Source organism: Phocoena sinus, chromosome 14, assembly GCF_008692025.1.
Source record: "Phocoena sinus isolate mPhoSin1 chromosome 14, mPhoSin1.pri, whole genome shotgun sequence".
Classification (NCBI taxonomy): domain Eukaryota; kingdom Metazoa; phylum Chordata; class Mammalia; order Artiodactyla; family Phocoenidae; genus Phocoena; species Phocoena sinus.
The window spans coordinates 81,659,025-81,677,602 of NC_045776.1; the positions used below are offsets into that span (position 1 = coordinate 81,659,025).

The 18,578-nt window shown below is 40.7% G+C and overlaps 1 protein-coding gene across 3 annotated transcripts in view; it reads right to left on the minus strand.

Moving 5' to 3' along the window:
- The window catches only part of ANAPC5 (anaphase promoting complex subunit 5), a 38,852-nt gene extending 32,122 nt beyond the window's left edge, over positions 1-6,730 (minus strand). For 2 of the 3 annotated variants that reach the window (XM_032603078.1, XM_032603079.1), the window contains exons 1-4: positions 6,421-6,730; positions 3,206-3,285; positions 2,630-2,739; positions 1,571-1,763 (exon numbers count right to left, since the gene is read on the minus strand). In XM_032603078.1, coding sequence (XP_032458969.1) covers positions 1,571-1,763; positions 2,630-2,739; positions 3,206-3,285; positions 6,421-6,627 — 590 coding nt within the window. In that variant the 5' untranslated portion in view covers positions 6,628-6,730. The remainder of the gene's footprint in view (positions 1-1,570; positions 1,764-2,629; positions 2,740-3,205; positions 3,286-6,420) is intronic. The other variant, XM_032603080.1, reaches the window with a different exon arrangement.
- Positions 6,731-18,578: the final 11,848 nt, after the last annotated feature.

Genomic DNA, 18,578 nt, shown 5'->3' on the forward strand with positions numbered 1-18,578 from the left:
CCTCCAAATATAAGTAGTCTATTTGGGAGGTGATCCCAGGTAACAGCTGGGGAGAGGGGACGTGAGACAGCGAAGGGAAGTCAATACAAAGTGTTTTATGGGGCCAGTTACCAGTGTGGGCGATGAATGATGTGTTCTGATTCTCTGCGTTCATTCATCCAACACATACTCACAGACATTACAAGCCAAGCACTGAGGAAAATGAGGTGAAATACAACAGAGAAGGGTCTTAGCTCTTGAAGGAGTGCAAAGACAAATACAAATGAGTCTAAGTAAATAAATGTAAAAAGTTACTTAGTGAGGAGAGCTGTGGCAGAAATAAAGAAGTTGGAAGTATTTAGGATGAAGGTTACTTCAGACATGTGGTCAGGGAAGGCCTGTGTGAGGACACGGGAGCTGAGATCTGAACCGTGAAAGGGAGTGAACGGCGAAAGGGAGAGAGGTAAGAAGCCAGGGAGAGCCTGCGAGGCACCCTGAGGCAGACCTCGGCTTGGTATTGAAGAAACTGAAAGCAAGCCAGAGCAGACAGACTCTGACAGTGAATGGAAAGTAAGGAGAAAGAGGTAGGGAAGACGACGGGGGCCAGATCATGCAAGTAATGAGGCCACAGTAGCTCAGATTTGTCTAAATTCCATGTATAGTCAAGGAGGGTTTGGGGCATAAGAACACATGGTGTGATTTACATCATAATGGTTCGCTTGGATGCTACAGGAAAAACTCATAGTAAGGAGACAAGAGTGGAGGCAAGGAAAGCAGTCGGGAGGCTAGAGCAGTCATCCAGGAAAGAGATTTGGTGCTTAGACCACAGGGGAAGCAGTGGCGATGGACAGAAGTGAACTAATTCCAAACATACTGAGGAAGAAGGACTGGCTGCAGGGGTGAAGGAGGGGGAGGACACAGGGACATGCCTAGGCTTTGAGCTTAAACAACTAGGTGAGCAGTGGCACTACATCCCCAGGCTTAAACTTTAGGAGGCATTGAATAAATTTTCACTAAATTAATCAATTGTTAATTCACTGTGATATAATGAACACTACCGCTCAGGGTCCCAGCAGAAAACAAATGGCATATTCAAATGGGGTAATTTGAGAAGAGTTTAATAAAGGGCCAGTTACAAAAACAGGGGCAGGGGATGGATAAGCCATAGCGGGTAATAAAGTTCCCAGGGCTGGTAATAGTGGGGCACCTTCTGCACCAGGCCTGGGAAACCTCCCCAGTTACTAGACCCCTGAGGTATGCAGAGCAGGCCACCTGACAGAGGCTGTGACCCTACTGCCAGCCCACCGTGACCCCGAAGGAAGGGAGCCAGTGAATCAACACCTTGACCTCACTCTCCTTGACCCTCTGGATTTACCACCAGTGCCTCTCAATCAGAAGTTAGAGGGCAAGGAGCTTACTGATGAAGCCCGTAAGGGTGAACTTCCTGGATCTGGAGGGACAAAAAGATGACAGCCAGCACATGAACTCTGGATGAATGAGTTCATCCAGAACGAGGATGAATGAGGATTTACTGCCCCATAATGATGCTATTTCACAGGAAAGGGATTCCCGCCAGAAAAACCCAACTTACCTTATAGATACATCAAGTTCTTCTTTTTCCATTTTTCTTTCGCTCTCCTCTCTGCTGGGCAGTTCCATATCAGCATCCTCCACCGTCTTTTTCTCACCATTCTGGAAGTACTGCTGAAGGGCAGTGTACAGTTTAAACACTTGACTGAAAGAAAGCTTACTGTAGGCCAAGATCATGTGACGCAGAAATAAACCTATGAAACAAGACAGAGAGGAGGTGAAGGCATTAACTTGAAGTCCAGGCTACAAAAAGTTGATGACTATTTGTTGCAGTTCTTCCTCCAAAATAATGAAAAAAAAAAAGACACTTGCAGTTGCTGTTCCCCTCCGCATAGAATCTTCTTTCACCACCTCTTACGAAGCTGACTTTCTCTTTATATTAAAGGCTCAGTCCTCCCACCCTCACTCCACTCTTTATCCAGCCAATGTATCCTTCCGTGACTGTTACAACATCTGAAGTGATCCTATTTGTTTACTTTCTATTGTCTGCCTGCTCCTCTGCCCACAACCACAAGAAAGGAATCTCCATAAGAGGAAGTTTCCAGTCTCTCTTAAAGTCCAGAGCCTGGCACATGGAAGATCAATAAATAACTGATGGTAAATAACATAAAAACTACCAGGAAAAAAACGCCAGATGGATGGAGTATGACTATACCGCTAACAGCAAAGCGTCAAGAAACTTCATATATACCCTTGCCTTATAAACTGTATCAGTAATCTACTCTTACTTACCTCTCCTCATAAAAGTTTAGTTGGTGACCCTGACTCAGTTGTACAATGTGGACAAGTGAGCAGAGGACTGTGAGAAAGAGCTGAGGAACCCTAAAAGGCTCCACGACCAGGCTAATACTCTGATGACAGTAGACAAAACAGAAGATGCTTTTCCACAAGACAATTATTTAAACACAGGTCAAAATGGCAAGGCGATGAATACAAACAATAACATGTCCAACATCCCCACTGTGTGTGCTCAGATACAGCAGAGTAACGACAGATGTGATTTAAAGAGCAGTTCACTTCAGTGAAAATATTCTCTGCTCTCCTTAGAAGAACTTCATACCTACTACACTCGTTTTGTGAACCTCTGGTTCAGTTCCAGAAAAAGAATCTGAAAGGTCATCAAAAAATTGTTCCATATCCTTCAATTCGCCTTCAGCCATCAGTTTGATTCTGAACAAGAAAAATGAGGTGTGTATTTTAGGAAGGCCCTTTGAACATCTTCCCACATTTCATATTCCACAATCACCTAAATCTATTTAAAAAACAATTCAGAGATTCATATAAAGTGGTGGAACACAAAACAAATTTGATAACCCAAAATGTCACTCCCATATTCTGAAAAGCATCATTGCTGATGTTTTCTTGATTATAAAACTTCTCAAAGTTACATATCAGCTAGTAAAAATGAAATTTTCTGCAACAGCTAAAAGGAGCAATGTAGATCTGTACAGAATAATAAATTTTTAAGCAGTATGTTTAATGCTATCCATTTTTCAAAAAAAATTAAATACATGTACTTAAGAAAACAACCTAGAATAATAAAGTTTTTTTTTAAGGAATTAATCACCATGTCCCCTCTTCTAATTTTTATCTACTTTGACATCTTTTCATATATACAGAAGAAAATGAAGCTTACCTGATCTGTACTGAATTTGCCAGCTGAGGACAAGATTCTTCAATTAACTTGTAAAGTTTAGACAGCGTAATATCTGGGCCCTGGGTAAAGGAGAGATAGAAAGGTTACAGAAAAATTTTAAAGAGCTGGAAATTGATAAACATCTGCAAACATGAATTCATTTACAACCTCTCTGCTTTACAATCATTCCAAATATGAAATCTCAAATCAGGAAGAGAAAAAAACCTATCTGCATAAAACGCTAAAGTAATACTTCATATTTGCATAGCATTCCTTTTAGTTGGAGGAATGACTTAAATGCAAAAAAAGCGTAGAATCTGTAGTCTGAGGTTCCTTCCTTCTCAGTGTTGCAATCATGGCAAAGTTGTAGCCTCCCTGAGCCCTAGTTTCCTTCATCAGTGAGATGGAGATAATAATAACCTCCCTTGTTTGTGGCAAAGATTAAGTAAAATAATTCAAATTGTTTCGTAACCTGGAGAACATTATACAAACACAGGGGTCCTATTTTCCATAAACATAATCTCATTTGATCCTCCCCAAAACACTGTAAGGTAGGCAGTCATACTATGTGCCCAAGTCCATAAAAGGTACCATTAGAGACAGAGAGTATGCAACCTCAGCTATCAAGAAGGTTACAACCTAGCTGAGGTTTAAAACTAAACACTGAATATTTGGGGAACAGTAAGTTCAGTAGGTCAATTTTAGATGTGGATAACACAGTAATCCCACTTCTGGGGCAAGTATGTTCCATGTGCATTGTTTGAAATGAAGAAAAACTAAAAAGAACCTATAAGTCCATGAATAAAGAGTTATTTTTAATTTACAAATTTTAATATTAATTAAAAGCATGAGTTAAATTATGTTTCTTTTCTTACTGTGGAAAACAATGCAGTCGTTAAAAAGAATGAAGTAGATCTACTCAAATGTGCTGACAAGAAAAGATTTCCAGGACTTGCTAAGTGAAAGGAATAAGCTGTAGAACAGAAGTAGCATTCATGTAAAAAAAAAAAAAGGGGGAAATTAAATTAAAAGGATATATGTATATATACTTATAATCATATACAGATACACACAGCAAAAGGTCTAGAAAGATCCATTCTGAACTGTTACTCAATAAATAGTTGAATGGGGCTTCCCTGGAGGAGCAGTGGTTAAGAATCCGCCTGCCAAGGCAGGAGACACGGGTTCGAGCCCTGGTCCGGGAAGATACCACATGCCACAGAGCAACTAAGCCCATGTGCCACAACTACTGAGCCCGCACGCCATAACTACTGAAGCCCGTGCTCCTAGAGCCCATGCTCCGCAACAAGAGAAGCCACCGCAATGAGAAGCCCGCGCACTGCAACAAAGAGTAGCTCCTGCTCGCCACAACCAGAGAAAGCCCACGGGCAGCAATGAAGACCCAATGCAGCCAAAAATAAATTAATAAATAAATTTTATAAATAAATAAATAGTTGAATGAAGGAACATTAACTGTGATAATCTCTGAGAAGGAACAGGATTAGAGGGCCTGCAGAAGAACCATAACCTTTCACTCCATCAATTTTAGCATCATTTAAAGTTTTTACAATGAATCTTCATGTATTAGTTGAGCAGTTAAAAGTTAGTTAATTTTTTTTTTTTTTTTTTTTTTTTTTTTTTTGGTACGCGGGCCTCTCACTGTTGTGGCCTCTCCCGTTGCGGAGCACAGGCTCAGCGGCCACGGCTCACGGGCCCAGCCGCTCCGCGGCATGTGGGATCTTCCCAGACCGGGGCACGAACCCGCGTCCCCTGCATCGGCAGGCGGACTCTCAACCACTGCGCCACCAGGGAAGCCCAAAAGTTAGTTAATTTTTAAAGCCAAACAATAAGCAAATAAGTAAAGGCTGGAATTTTGCTAGACGAATTCTATATACACATTAAAACTACATTCGTGGGAGTTCCCTGGTGGCCTAGTGGTTAGGATTCCAGGTGTTCACTGCTGTGGCCGGCTTCAATCCCTGGTCAGGGAGCTGAGATCCTGCAAGCCATGCAGTGCAGCTCCACCTCCCGTCCCCCGCCGCCAAAACAAAACAAAACAAAACAAAATAAACTACACGATAGTTAGCCAGGCAAAAAAACAGAAGGAGAATCCAAGACACAAAAAACAGCAAGAACAAAGGCAGAAAAACACATGAGCTAAGACACCAGAATTATTGTTTTGTTTCTTTTCTCTATCAAATTTTTTAGTATTATGACTTTTATTTGAATAATGGGGAAATGCACTTATAATAGTAATATAGATAGGACTGGGAGCTGCAAGTTACGGGGAACCCACTACTTTTATTTAACTAACTGGGCAAGCCACTTAACCTGTGTCCTCAGTACCCCTTCTCCCCCTGCCCCAAAAAAGGTGATGGATTAAAAAAAGCCCTTTATAAACTATACAGTACTAGGCTTTGGGGATACAAGGGTGAAAAAAATAGGACAAAGTAATGCCCTCATGTAGGTTACAGTCTAGTAGGGGAGAGAGACATCACTCATATAATCACACAAATAAATGGAAAAGCCACAACTGATATAAGGGAAAGTGCATGCCCTATCCCTATGAGATTAAAATGAAAATAGCTAAAATTGACTGAGCATTTACCATGTGCCATACACTGTAAAGTGTTCCCATGGATCTTCTAACTTAATACGGCCATCACATGACAGTTTCTATTATTGCTTTCATTTTACAGAGAGAAAGCAAAGACCCAAATAAGTTATGGAACTTGCCCAAGTCGCACAGCGGGTAAGTGGTGGAGCTACAACCTCAGTCTGCAAAATGAAATAAAACATGTAATGTGCTTAGTACACAGTAAGTGTTCAATCAATGTTGGCTGTTACTTTTGTCATTGTTACCACTTATTACCGTCTTCTGGGGTACAGAGCCTGTAGCAGTGTCTCCAAAGATCAGGGCTACATGTAGCCTCATTCTACAGAAGACGGAGGATCTGAGAAAATAACTCTTCTCCCAGTCACTCAGCTAATAAATGCTGGAGCCAGATATAAACCTGCTCCCCAAAAATGAATGTAAAGTGACTGGTCCACTGTTAAGTACTCACTAAGTGTTAGCTGGTGGTATTAACTATATTTTTCGCGATCCTACACGGCAGAGAGAGTGTCCGATGAACCCCCGTGCCCCCAACCAAGGAGCTGTCCGGCACAGAGCAGGTGCTTAGTAAGGGTTTGCTGAATGAGCAGGAGCCCCTCACCTGCAGCAGCGGCAGGAGCAGCTGGTTGAGCCTCCGCCGCTCCATGAGGCTAACGGCGCCCTCGCCAGTGCGGCCCATCTCGTTCAGCAGCACCAGCACCGCGATTTTATACGGCGTCACCCAGTCCTTGATACCGAACACGTTGGCGTGCACCACCCCATTGGTCATCATGGGGTTGAAGTAGAGGCTCTCGTGGACGCTGGCCATGGCGCCCCAGGACTACGTCCAGAAGCCTTGGTGCGCACCGCGGCCAGGTTCCCGCTCCGAGCACGCCACCAACCGCCCTAGGCCTCCGCCCGCCGGCGCCGTATCCCAGGAAACTGGCATCCTCCCGATGGCACGCCGTCGGCCAATCAGAGAAACCAGACCAGAGCACGAGGGAGCGCTACAGCCAATCAAAATGCCTAGAAGTACTGTGAAGGGTGGGGCAAAGGCGGTGCACCTAAAGATTGAGTCCCTACAGAAACTCTTGCAGAAGGAGAGCAGGTTCCCGGTCCCCGTGGACTGGCACCGAGTGAAAGTGAGTCGAAGCTTTCGGGCAAGGTCTGAACAGCCAGCAGGGCTGCCCAGTTTGTTCGTTTAATTTGAAAATAATTAAAATTAAATTCAAAAATGATTGCGTTTAAAAGCAAAGAAGTTAGGGAATTCTTTGGTGGTCCAATGGTTAGGACTCTGCGCTTCCACTGCAGAGGCTCGGGTTCCATTCCTGGTCGGGGAACTAAGATCCCCCATGCCGCGTGGCACGGCCGTAAGTAAATAAATAAATAAATGTAATGGTAAGTCTGCCATTGAGAACAACAAAAAAAAGCAACGAAGTTAAACTTGCACCTTTAAAATTTGTATTTTATTCATTATGCTAATTTTTAAATTCAAAGTTTGGAAGTTTCATTTAGCTCTTTTTTTAATGCGCCCTGACAAAACTTATATATGCCAGAGGAAATAGGTAGGAGGATAACACAAAAATAACAGTGGTTATCAATTCTCTTATTCACCAGATATTTTGTTATCATCTAGTACGTGCTAGGTACTTAACTAGATGCTGGTAGAATAGTGATGAATGAGACACTAGTTCAGACATAGACAAGCCATAAACAGGGACAACCACAGTAAGACTCCACACCCACTAGGATATCTGTAATAAAAAAGATGGACAATAACAAATGCTGGGGGCTTCCCTGGTGGCGCAGTAATTGAGAGTCCGCCTGCCGCGGCTCTCGTGCCCGGGTCCAGGAAGATCCCACATGCCGCAGAGCGGCTGGGCCCGTGAGCCATGGCCGCCGAGCCTGCGCGTCCGGAGCCTGTGCTCCGCAACGGAAGAGGCCACAACAGTGAGAGGCCTGCGTACCGGAAAAAAAAAAAAAAAAAAATTTTGGAAAGGATGTGGAGAAATTGAAACACGTATTCATTACGGATGGGAATGGAAAAGTTTGACGGTGCCTCAAAAAGCTAAACTTAGATTTGCCATACGACACAGCAGTTCCACTCCTATGTACATACCCAAGAGAATACAAATATATATCCACGCAAAATCTGTACACAAATGTTCACAGTAGCAGCATTCACAATAGTCAAAAGATGGATGCAACCCAAATGTACATCAGCTGATGAACGGATGAACAAAATGTGGTATATCCATATAATGGAATATTTTTCATCCATGAAAAGGAATAAAGCACTGATACATGTTATAACATGTATGAACCTGGAAAACATTTTGCTAAGTGAAAGAAGGCAATGCAAAAGACCACACATTGTATGATTCCATTTATATGAAATGTCCAGAATAGGTAGGTCCACAGAGATGAAAGCAGAGTAGTGGTTTCAGGGGTTAGGGGGTGGGGGAGAAAATGCAGTACTGCTTAATGGGTATGGGGCCTCTTTTTAGGGTGATGAAATTGTTTTGGGAGTTAGAGGTGATAGTTGCACAACATTGTGAATGTGCTAAATGCCATACATTTTATTTTATTTATTTATTTGTTTCTGGCTGTGCCGTGTGGCTTGTGAGATCTTAATTCCCCGACCAGGGATTGAACCCAGGTCCCGGCAGTGAAAACGCTGAGTCCTGACCACTGGACTGCCAGGGAATTCCTGAATTGTACATTTTAAAATGATGACTTTTGTTATTTGTATTTTACCTCAATTAAAAAAATTAATTGAGTTGATTTATCTCATTTTGCAATCATTATGACTGCATATCTATGTATTTATACGTGTAGAGTGTTATTGCAAATGAACCCGGCTGGGTTAAGGAACACATGGAAAAATCTGTCTCTTTAGTTCCTTCTTGCACGTACAAGATAGAGCCATACGGTCAATTTCCACTTTTTAATTGGTTTATCAGGTACATATTAATACTTACCCTTGTTATCCTGATCAGGATATATAGAACGTAAGTAGTTTTTCAGTAGAAAAACTGTAATAAAAGCATAATAGTTTAACAGCTTTAAAAGTCACTATCCTGGGAATTCCCTGGTAGCCCAGTGGTTAGGACTTGGCGCTTCCACTGCAGGAGGCACAGGTTTGATCCCTGGTCTGGGAACTAAGATCCCGCATGCTGTACTGTGTGGCCAAAAAAAAAGTGTCAAAATAACTTTAAAAAAAAATCACTATCCTACCTTCAAATTAAACTGATATTGAACAATAATATGACACTGAATCTATTTTAAAATGTTTACATAACCATATATTTTTCAGATTATAAAGTAATTCATGCTTATTGTAGAAAACTTGGAAAACATAGGAAAGGAAAAAGCAGAAAAAGCAAAATTACCTATCATATCACAACTGAGTGATAATTTTGATGTCACCTCAGTATATTTTCCTTATCTTTGGTCATTGCTGAATCTCCATACATACAGCAGCATCTGGCATATAATAGCCATACGATAAATATTTGTTAAATATATTAATGATTGGATCTTTGTTGAAAGTTAAACCAAGCAAATTTTACCATGAAATTAATTAAAGTATGTGTATAATTTTGTTGGCTTGATATCTTTTAATTTTCAAGTTTGCAATACTGAGGAAAGTACTACAGACAGATCCAAATCACAGAGCAGAGGTGGATACTCTAGGCCAAGAAACAGTCTCTTTAAAACCATCCAATAAGAATTCACTTCATTCACTGAAACATTTTATTACTTGAATATACTCAGCCACATCTCACATAGGAAGGCGATCTCCTTTGCTGATTTGAAAGCTACATTAACTTTTACTAGCCTCTGGTACATGGTTTGGATTGTCAAGACTTATTCTTCCCCAAAGCTGAGCTCATCAAAAGTAATGGAGAAGTCTTTTGATGGTGGATAAATTTTCCAGTGCTTTAGGGGAGAATGCTAATGAAAGACTGGTGGAAAAGATTCAACAGTCTAGATGCCAATAAGAATATTCCTGATTCATGGTAAGAGGTCAAAATATAAACATGAATAGGAGTACAGAAGAAGTTTATTCCAGCCCTCACAGGTGACTTTGAGAGGTTCAAGACTTTAGTAAAGGATGTCACTGCAGATGTGGTAGAAATAGCAAGAAAACTAGAAATAGAGGTGGAGACTAAAGATGCGATTGAGTTACTGCAGTCTCATGATAAAACTTGAACGGCTGAGGAGTTTCTTCTCATAGTTTCTTTTTTTTTTTTAGGTGAGGCCACATCACCTGGACCTGAGATCGTTTGGTTTATTTATTTTTTAAGATTTATTTATTATTTTTTTTAGAATTTTATTTATTTTTTTATACAGCAGGTTCTTATTAGTCATCCATTTTATACAGATTAGTATATATATCAATCCCAATCTCCCAATTCATCACACCACCACCATCCCCCCGCAGCTTTCCCCCCTTGGTGTCCATACGTTTGTTCTCTACGTCTGTGTCTCTATTTCTGCCCTGCAAACCAGTTCATCTGTACCATTTTTCTAGGTTTCACATATATACATTAATATACGATATTTGTTTTTCTCTTTCTGACTTCACTCTGTATGACAGTCTCTAGATCCATCCACGTCTCTACAAATGACCCAATTTCATTCCTTTTTATGGCTGAGTAATATTCCATTGTATATATGTACCACATCTTCTTTATCCACTCGTCTGTCCATGGGCATTTAGGTTGCTTCCATGACCTGGCTATTGTAAATAGTGCTGCAGTGAACATTGGGGTGCATGTGTCTTTTTGAATTATGGTTTTCTCTGGGTATATGCCCAGTAGTGGGATTGCTGGGTCATATGGTAATTCTATTTTTAGTTTTTTAAGTAACCTCCATATTGTTCTCCATAGTGGCTGTTATCAATTTACATTCCCACCAGCAGTGCAAGAGGGTTCCTTTTTCTCCACACCCTCTCCAGCATTTGCTGTTTGTAGATTTTCTGATGATGCCCATTCTAACTGGTGTGAGGTGATACCTCATTGTAGTTTTGATTTGCATTTCTCTAATATTTAGTGATGTTGAGCAGCTTTTCATGTGCTTCTTGGCCATCTGTATGTCTTTGGAGAAATGTCTATTTAGGTCTTCTGCCCATTTTTTGATTGGGTTGTTTGTTTTTTTAATATTGAGCTGCGTGACCTGTTTATATATTTTGGAGATTAATCCTTTGTCCGTTAATTCATTTGCAAATACTTTCTCTCATTCTGAGGGTTGTCTTTTCGTCTTGTTTGTAGTTTCCTTTGCTTTGCAAAAGCTTTTAAGTTTCATTAGGTCCCATTTGTTTATTTTTGTTTTTATTTCCATTACTCTAGAAGGTGGATCAAAAAAGATCTTGCTGTGATTTATATCAAAGAGTGTTCTTCCTATGTTTTCCTCTAAGAGTTTTATAGTGTCCGGTCTTACATTTAGGTCTTGAATCCATCTTGAGTTTATTTTTGTGTATGGTGTTAGGGAGTGTTCTAATTTCATTCTTTTACCTGTAGCTGTCCAGTTTTCCCAGCACCATTTATTGAAGAGACTGTCTTTTCTCCATTGTATATTCTTGCCTCCTTTGTCATAGATTAGTTGACCATAGGTGCGTGGGTTTATCTCTGGGCTTTCTATCCTGTTCCATTGGTCTATATTTCTGTTTTTGTGCCAGTACCATATTGTCTTGATTACTGTAGCTTTGTAGTATAGTCTGAATTCAGGGAGTCTGATTCCTCCAGTTCCGCTTTTTTCCCTCAAGACTGCTTTGGCTATTCGGGGTCTTTTGTGTCTCCATACTATTTATTTATTTAATTTATTTTTGGCTGTGTTAAGTCTTAGTTGCGGCACACGGGATCTTCGTTGAGGCACACGGGATCTTTCATTGTGGCACACCAGCTTCTCACTAGTTGTGGCATGCAGGTTTTCTCTTCTCTAGTTGTGGCATGTGTGTTCCAGGGTGCGTGGGCTCTGTGGTTTTTGGCACGCGGGCTCTAGTTGAGGCACGCTTGCTCAGTAGTTGTGGCATGCAGGCTTAGTTGCCCCGCAGTATGTGGGACCTTAGTTCCCTGACCAAGTATCCAACCCACATCCCCTGCATTGCAAGGCGGATTCTTTACCACTGGACCACTAGGGAAGTCCCTCATAGTTTCTTGAGATGCAGTCTACTCCTGATGAAGATGATGTGAAGATTGTTGAAATGATGACAAAGGATTTAGAATATTATATAAACTTAGTTAATAAAGCAGTGGCAGGGTTTGAGAGGATTGACTCCAATTTTGAAAGAAGTTCTACTGTGGGTAAAATGCTATCAAACAGCACTGCATGCTACAGAGAAGTCGTCCGTGAAAGGAAAAGTCAACCAACGGGGCAAACATCACTGTTGTCTTATTTTAAGAGATTACCACAGCCCCCTAACCACCCTGATCAGTCAGCAGCCACTAGCAAAAAATTACAACTCACTGAAGCATAAGATGATGGTTAGCATTTTTTAGCAGTAAGGTATTTTAAAATTAAGGTATGTGCATTTTTTAGACATAAGGCTAACGCACACCTGATAGACTACAGTATAGTGTCAATATAAGGTTGTTTTGTTTTGTTTTTGGCTGAGCTGAGCAGCTTGCAGGATCTCAGTTTCCTGACCAGGGATTGAACCCAGGCCACAGCAGTGAAATCGCCGAATCCTAACCACTAGACCGCCAGGGAATTCCCTAACATACGTTTTACGTGCACTGGGAAACCAAAAAAATTCACATGACTGGGACTTCCCTGGTGGTCCAGCAGTTAAGATTCTGAGCTCCCAGTGCAGGGGGACCGGGTTAAATCCCTGCTCAGGGAACTAGATCCGCATGCTGCAACTAAAGATCCCTCGCTCCACAACTAAAGATCCCTCATGCTGCAACGAAGATCCTGCATGCCGAAACTAAAGACCCGGCGCAGCCAAATAAATATTTTTTTAAAAACTCACGTGACTCAGTTTTATTGTGATGGTCTGGAATGGAATCTGGAATATCTCCAAGGTATGCCTGTATTACAGAGGAGTTAGTGATGATCAAAAAGAATGTTAAATTACTCCCCAAACTTAAGCCTTGGTGTTAAAGAGCCCTTTCATCAGCTGTGATATGCAAGTTAGGAACGGTGCCAGTTTGAAGGATAAGGTGGTGAATTTCTTTGGTTTTACCTGAAGTGTCATTTGGTCTCAGTGTCTGCAGGAGAAGCCACGAGGACAGCTGTATAAACAAGCCTGGAGACACCAGATGGGTCAGGTTGTATGACGATCTCCCCCAGAAACCTAGACATACTGTAATAGAAAACTTGCCTGGGGACTTCCCTGGTGGTCCAGTGGTGGGGATCGGCACTTTCACTGCTGGGCCGGGTTTGATCCCTGGTCAGGGAACTAGGATCCTGCAAGCCACATGGCGCAGCCATAAATAAATAAATAAATAAAAGCAGTTTAAAAAAAATCTTAAGAGATGTATATACAATATGTTTTAGAAGGTATTTGAAAATATGGCTATCTAAGATTTGACAGTTATAGGATCTGCCTTTTCATATTCAAGAGTCAGTTCCAAGCCAGTTAAGGCTGAAGGCCTATTTATCTGTTACAAGATTCATCTGTCCCTGAAGCATATAGACACTGCAATATTTGGTTTGATGAAAAAATGCTAAACTCTACCAAAAGTAACAGAAATGCAGTCGAAACAAGAAAGATGCCATAATTTAGGTACAATATTAGCCAAGATTTAAATAAATTAATAAATAAGTGCTAATTAAGGTGCAGGGAATCAGGGCCTTTCTTTACAAGACTGGTAAGAATGCAAATTAATACAGTATGTCAGTGGACATATTTAGGAATGCATATCAATGCCTTAAAAATTGTTTATATTCTTTATTCTATTTTTCTCTTTCTGGGTATTTAACCTTAGAGAATAACCATGAATACTCATGATGATTTATTAATGTACTGTTCATTGTAGTGTTATTATAATGAAAAATTGAGAGCTATCTAAAGTTCATCAATAGAAATTAGACATAAGTTATGGTTCACACATAGGAAGAATACACATGCAACCAAATTATTTTGTAGAAAATATTTAATGACTTGGAATAATGTCCATGATATATTTTTAAATAGAAAATAATACGTGTATACAATACCAAATTTCTAAAAATGGATATACATGCATAGAAAAAAGTCAGTTTCCCTCCTCTATAAAATGAGGATACTAATTAAGCATGCACCTCATGGAATGGTTATAAACATGAAATTTAATGAGAACATTCATATTCCAATGCTCAGCATAGTGTCTAGCATATTTAAAGGATTCAGTAAATGTTAATTATTGCTATTGTAGTTGTCAAAGGCTATACATCAAAATGCTAGTCTTAGTTATCTTTGGGTAGTAGAATTATGAGTGATTTTAATTTCATTAAATATGCTTTTCCATATTTTCCACAATTAATGTGGTTTTTTTTTTTTATGCAGGGGGAAAAAAGAAGGAAAGAAAACATTAAAAGAAAAAACATTGACTCTCTCCAAGCAAGATAAGTCTGCTTAAGATAATTCTTACTTCCCTGCCAGAGTGATTTGATAGCGGATAAAGATTTTGATATTTTCGGAAAGGTATCCTAATCTTTGCTGCCTTCTCTTTTGATAAGAGTAGAGATGAACAGTGGTATCAGACAACTAAAAATAAATAAATAAAAAGCTTTCTATTAGGCCAGCTCTCCAGGCTATTTCTATTCTTAGATATGAAATAAAATTTGGAGAGCAGTGCTTTAGAGGTTGGGCAAGAATTTTAAAAAACCAGGGATTACCACAGAGGTCACTCATTTAAAATCAATCAAACAATCAAACTTGGATTATGTCATTCACCTGCTAGCATTTTTTTCTTTTTTTTTTTTTGCGTTACGCGGGCCTCTCACTGTCGTGGCCTCTCCCGTTGCGGAGCACAGGCTCCAGACGCGCAGGCTCAGAGGCCATGGCTCACAGGCCCAGCCGCTCCGCGGCTTGTGGGATCCTCCTGGACCGGGGCACGAACCCGTGTCCCCTGCATCGGCAGGCGGACTCTCAACCACTGCGCCACCAGGGAAGCCCCTGCTAGCATTTTTTATAGCAACCCTTTGCCTAACTTAGAAACTACACATTACTCAGCCAGGCATTCGAAGCCATTTCAAAGATAATTTTCAGAGTGAATTAAAACTTTTTTTTTTTTTTTCTTAATCTAAGTTTTGGAGTTTCCAGCTTTCTACTTTGGGACTTTAAGTTCACACCCACAGATAAAAGTGTCAAGATAAAATTCCAAGAGCTGTTCTTTGGGCATCACTACCACATATATAGTTAAAAAGAAAACTTGAGAAGCTTTCAGAGAAGGATTCTTCTATGTAACGATCCTTAGATATGGTGGGAAATTCCCTGCCATGGGGTTGGGTGGGATTGGTCCCACTCGCAGCCAATGGATGTCTCCTACTCCTCAGCCATAGTGATTGGTTTAGTGATGGGCACATGACCCAAGTTAGACCAATCAGATTCAGTTCCCAGATATTTGTTTAAATTGTTTCCCACCAAGCAGAAAAGAGAAAAGGGTGAGGTCTGGGGGCTGGAGGATGCCATCTAGAGACTTAAGTGGAAAAACCAGCTTGAAAATGAAGCCCACATGAAGAATGTGGAGGTGAGAAATGATGAGAAATAAATCACGCTCTGGTGCCAGTGTGAGAGCACTGGATTAAGCTCAGCCTCTCGCTAGATTAGCCTGTTTAGTCGAGTTACTATCTTACAGCATTTTTTGGGTGGCATATTGGGGTCAGTTACCTGAAACTAAACAATCCTGATTCAGGAGGAAAGAATATAAAAGTCAAACAAGATCTTAAAAAGATCAAAAAGTCAAAGCCAAGGTCTTAATCATAATTAAAAATACAGTAGATTATAAGTAATTTGATATCAAATGCGACTCTTTAGTACTTTAGTCATGCACATATGTCTTCAATTGTGGCTCGTTAGACAAGATGCTGTATCTCAAATAATATAATATTCCTTTCTTAAATCTACCCTTTTGCCTTGTTTGTAACTTAACCTAGGATTCATCCTGCTTCACAAGAAAGTATTTTTTTTCAAGTGTCACATGATGAAATAACTATTTAAATAAAAGAGGCCATTCTAAATGAAGAGTTACCTGGAAGTAGAAGAGATAAGAATCAAGTAGAATTGAGTTAGTTGAAACAAAAAAATCTTCAATTCAAGGTCAAAAGAGCTGTTTGGGAAATCGTTCCAATAGTGCTCAAAAGAAAAGGCTGTTTAAAGACAGATGTGGGGGGCAGTGGTTAAGAATCTGCCTGCCAATGCAGGGGACATGGGTTGGAGTCCTGGTCCGGGAAAGATCCCACATGCTACAGAGCAACTAAGCCCACGAGTCACAACTACTAAGCCTGCGCTCTAGAGGCCATGAGCCACAACTACTGAGCCCGTGTGCCACAACTACTGAAGCCCACACGCCTAGAGCCTGCGCTCCACAACAAGAGAAACCACCGCACCGAGAAGCCCGTGCACTGCAACAAAGAGTAGCCCCTGCTCGCTGCAACTAGAGAAAGCCCGCATGCAGCAACGAAGACCAAACGCAGCCCCAAAAAATTAAATAAATAAAAAAATTAAAAAATAAAATAAAATAAAATGAGACAGATGTGGGGACTTCCCTGGTGGCACAGTGGATAAGACTCTGCACTCCCAGTGCAGGGGGCCTGCGTTCGATCCCTGGTTGGGGAACTAGATCGCACATTCATGCCACAACTAAGAGTTCGCATGCCACAACTAAGACTCGGTGCAACCAGATAAATAAATAAATAAATATTTTTTAAAAAAAGAACTTTAAAAAAAAACACAGATGTGTGTTAAGGAATATCATTCGAAATCATGATCTATACAAAATTACTACAAGCATCATGACCCTAGGAAGTGTAAGGGTGGACCAAAACTGACATTTCAGGGAACAGTTATGAGGCACTTATATATTCTTATATGATTATCAATGAAGGTAGTGGTGAAGAGAAAAAAGTACTAAGGCTGAACTTGGAATTTTTCAAGACGACTCTCCTTATCTCAGCATCTGAGTATCTCCGTCTCTGAATGTTGATCTTGTTCATTTATGAGTTGAGGATGTTTGTATTCCATTGTGTCTGTCCAGTCTGTACTGTGGATGAGCATCGGCCTGTCTGCCTTGGATTGTAAATTGTTAGGGAGAAGAGGCAAGGCTTTGCTAATTCTCTCTGTGAATCATTTAGCACAGCAGAGCACCACACGCAATTAGAGATTTAATAACTGTGTTTCTTAAGGCCTTTGGAAGGAGGTTTAGTCCCATTTATTGCTTTCTTGATCCTGCTGGCACTTCTTAAGACTGTGGGGAAAGTCGACTTGATTTACATTGTCAGCCTGGAAGCTTCTGCTGAATGTGGTGACTGAGGCCTATCGGTGATATCTGTGGGTGAATGTCTGTGTGGTGTAATAAATATATTTGGTCTTTATCCCCAGGTTCCTGGCACAGAGCCCTTAAAACCCTTGGGATTTCATGATTGATAGGGGTGTCTTTTGTATTCATAGGAGCCCCTTTTGAGCACACCTGAGTTTATGCTAATGAGAGGACTTGGGGTGGGGGTCCCTAGATGGGGCTGGTCACCAGAGAGATCAACTGATTAGCGGGTAGGGATTTTCAGCCCCATCTACCAACCTTTGGGAAGGTTGGGAAGGTACCCCTGCTTCCATGGGGACAGAAGCTCCTGTGCTCAGGACCCTTCTAGACCTTGCTCTCTGTACCTCTACATCTAGCTGTACATCTGCATTCCTTTACAATATCCTTTATAATAAACTGGTAAATGTAAATAAATGTTTCCTTTAGGTTTGTGAGCCATTCTAGCAAATTATCTGTCCAGAGGAGAGGATCATGGGAACCCCAATTTATAACAAGTACAGAAGTACAAGTGACCACCTAGACTTGCAATGGGCATCTGAAGTGGAGGCAGTCTTGTGGGACTGAGCCCTTAACCTGTGGCATCTGATGTTATTTCCAGATAGACAGTGTCAGAATTATGTTAAATCTGTGGGACCTCCAGTCAGGGTCTACTGAAAAGTGGAGTGTTGCTTGACGGTGTTAGAAAACACTCCAGTCTGAAATGTTATGTTTTCACATTTTTGTAGTTGTTTGATGTGATACTATTATACATATTTGGCAAGTTGACTGAAGTATGTTTTAAAATTTGATTCACTTTAGTGTGAAATTCAAATCTTGTGGAATTCAAAGTTCTCTAAAATAAATGGAGAATTACAAAGCTTTATTTTGACTTTAGCAACTGTTATTGGGGATGGAATGCTTAACCCTTGAATTTTAACTTAAACAAGAGAAGGCTCTCCTTACCAGCACAGGTGTAAAACCTGCACAAAGGCCCAGGAAGACAAGGCACTTCTATTTTCTCCATTTGTTACTGACTCGGTACAATAACATTTAGTTTCCCTTTATTTTACCTCATCCTATATGCTAATAAGTACTGTATGAGGTTTAACAAACATCTACAAAAGCATTTAATAATAAAAAAGTTTTTCTTTTTTAGATTTTTTTTGATGTGGACCATTTTTAAAGTCTTTATTGAATTTGTTACGATATTGCTTCTGTTCTATATTTTGGTTTTTTCGCCACGAGGCATATGGGATCTTAGCTCCGCAACGAGGGATGGAACCCACACCCCCTGCACTGGAAGGCGAAGTTGTAACCCCTGGACTGCCAGGGA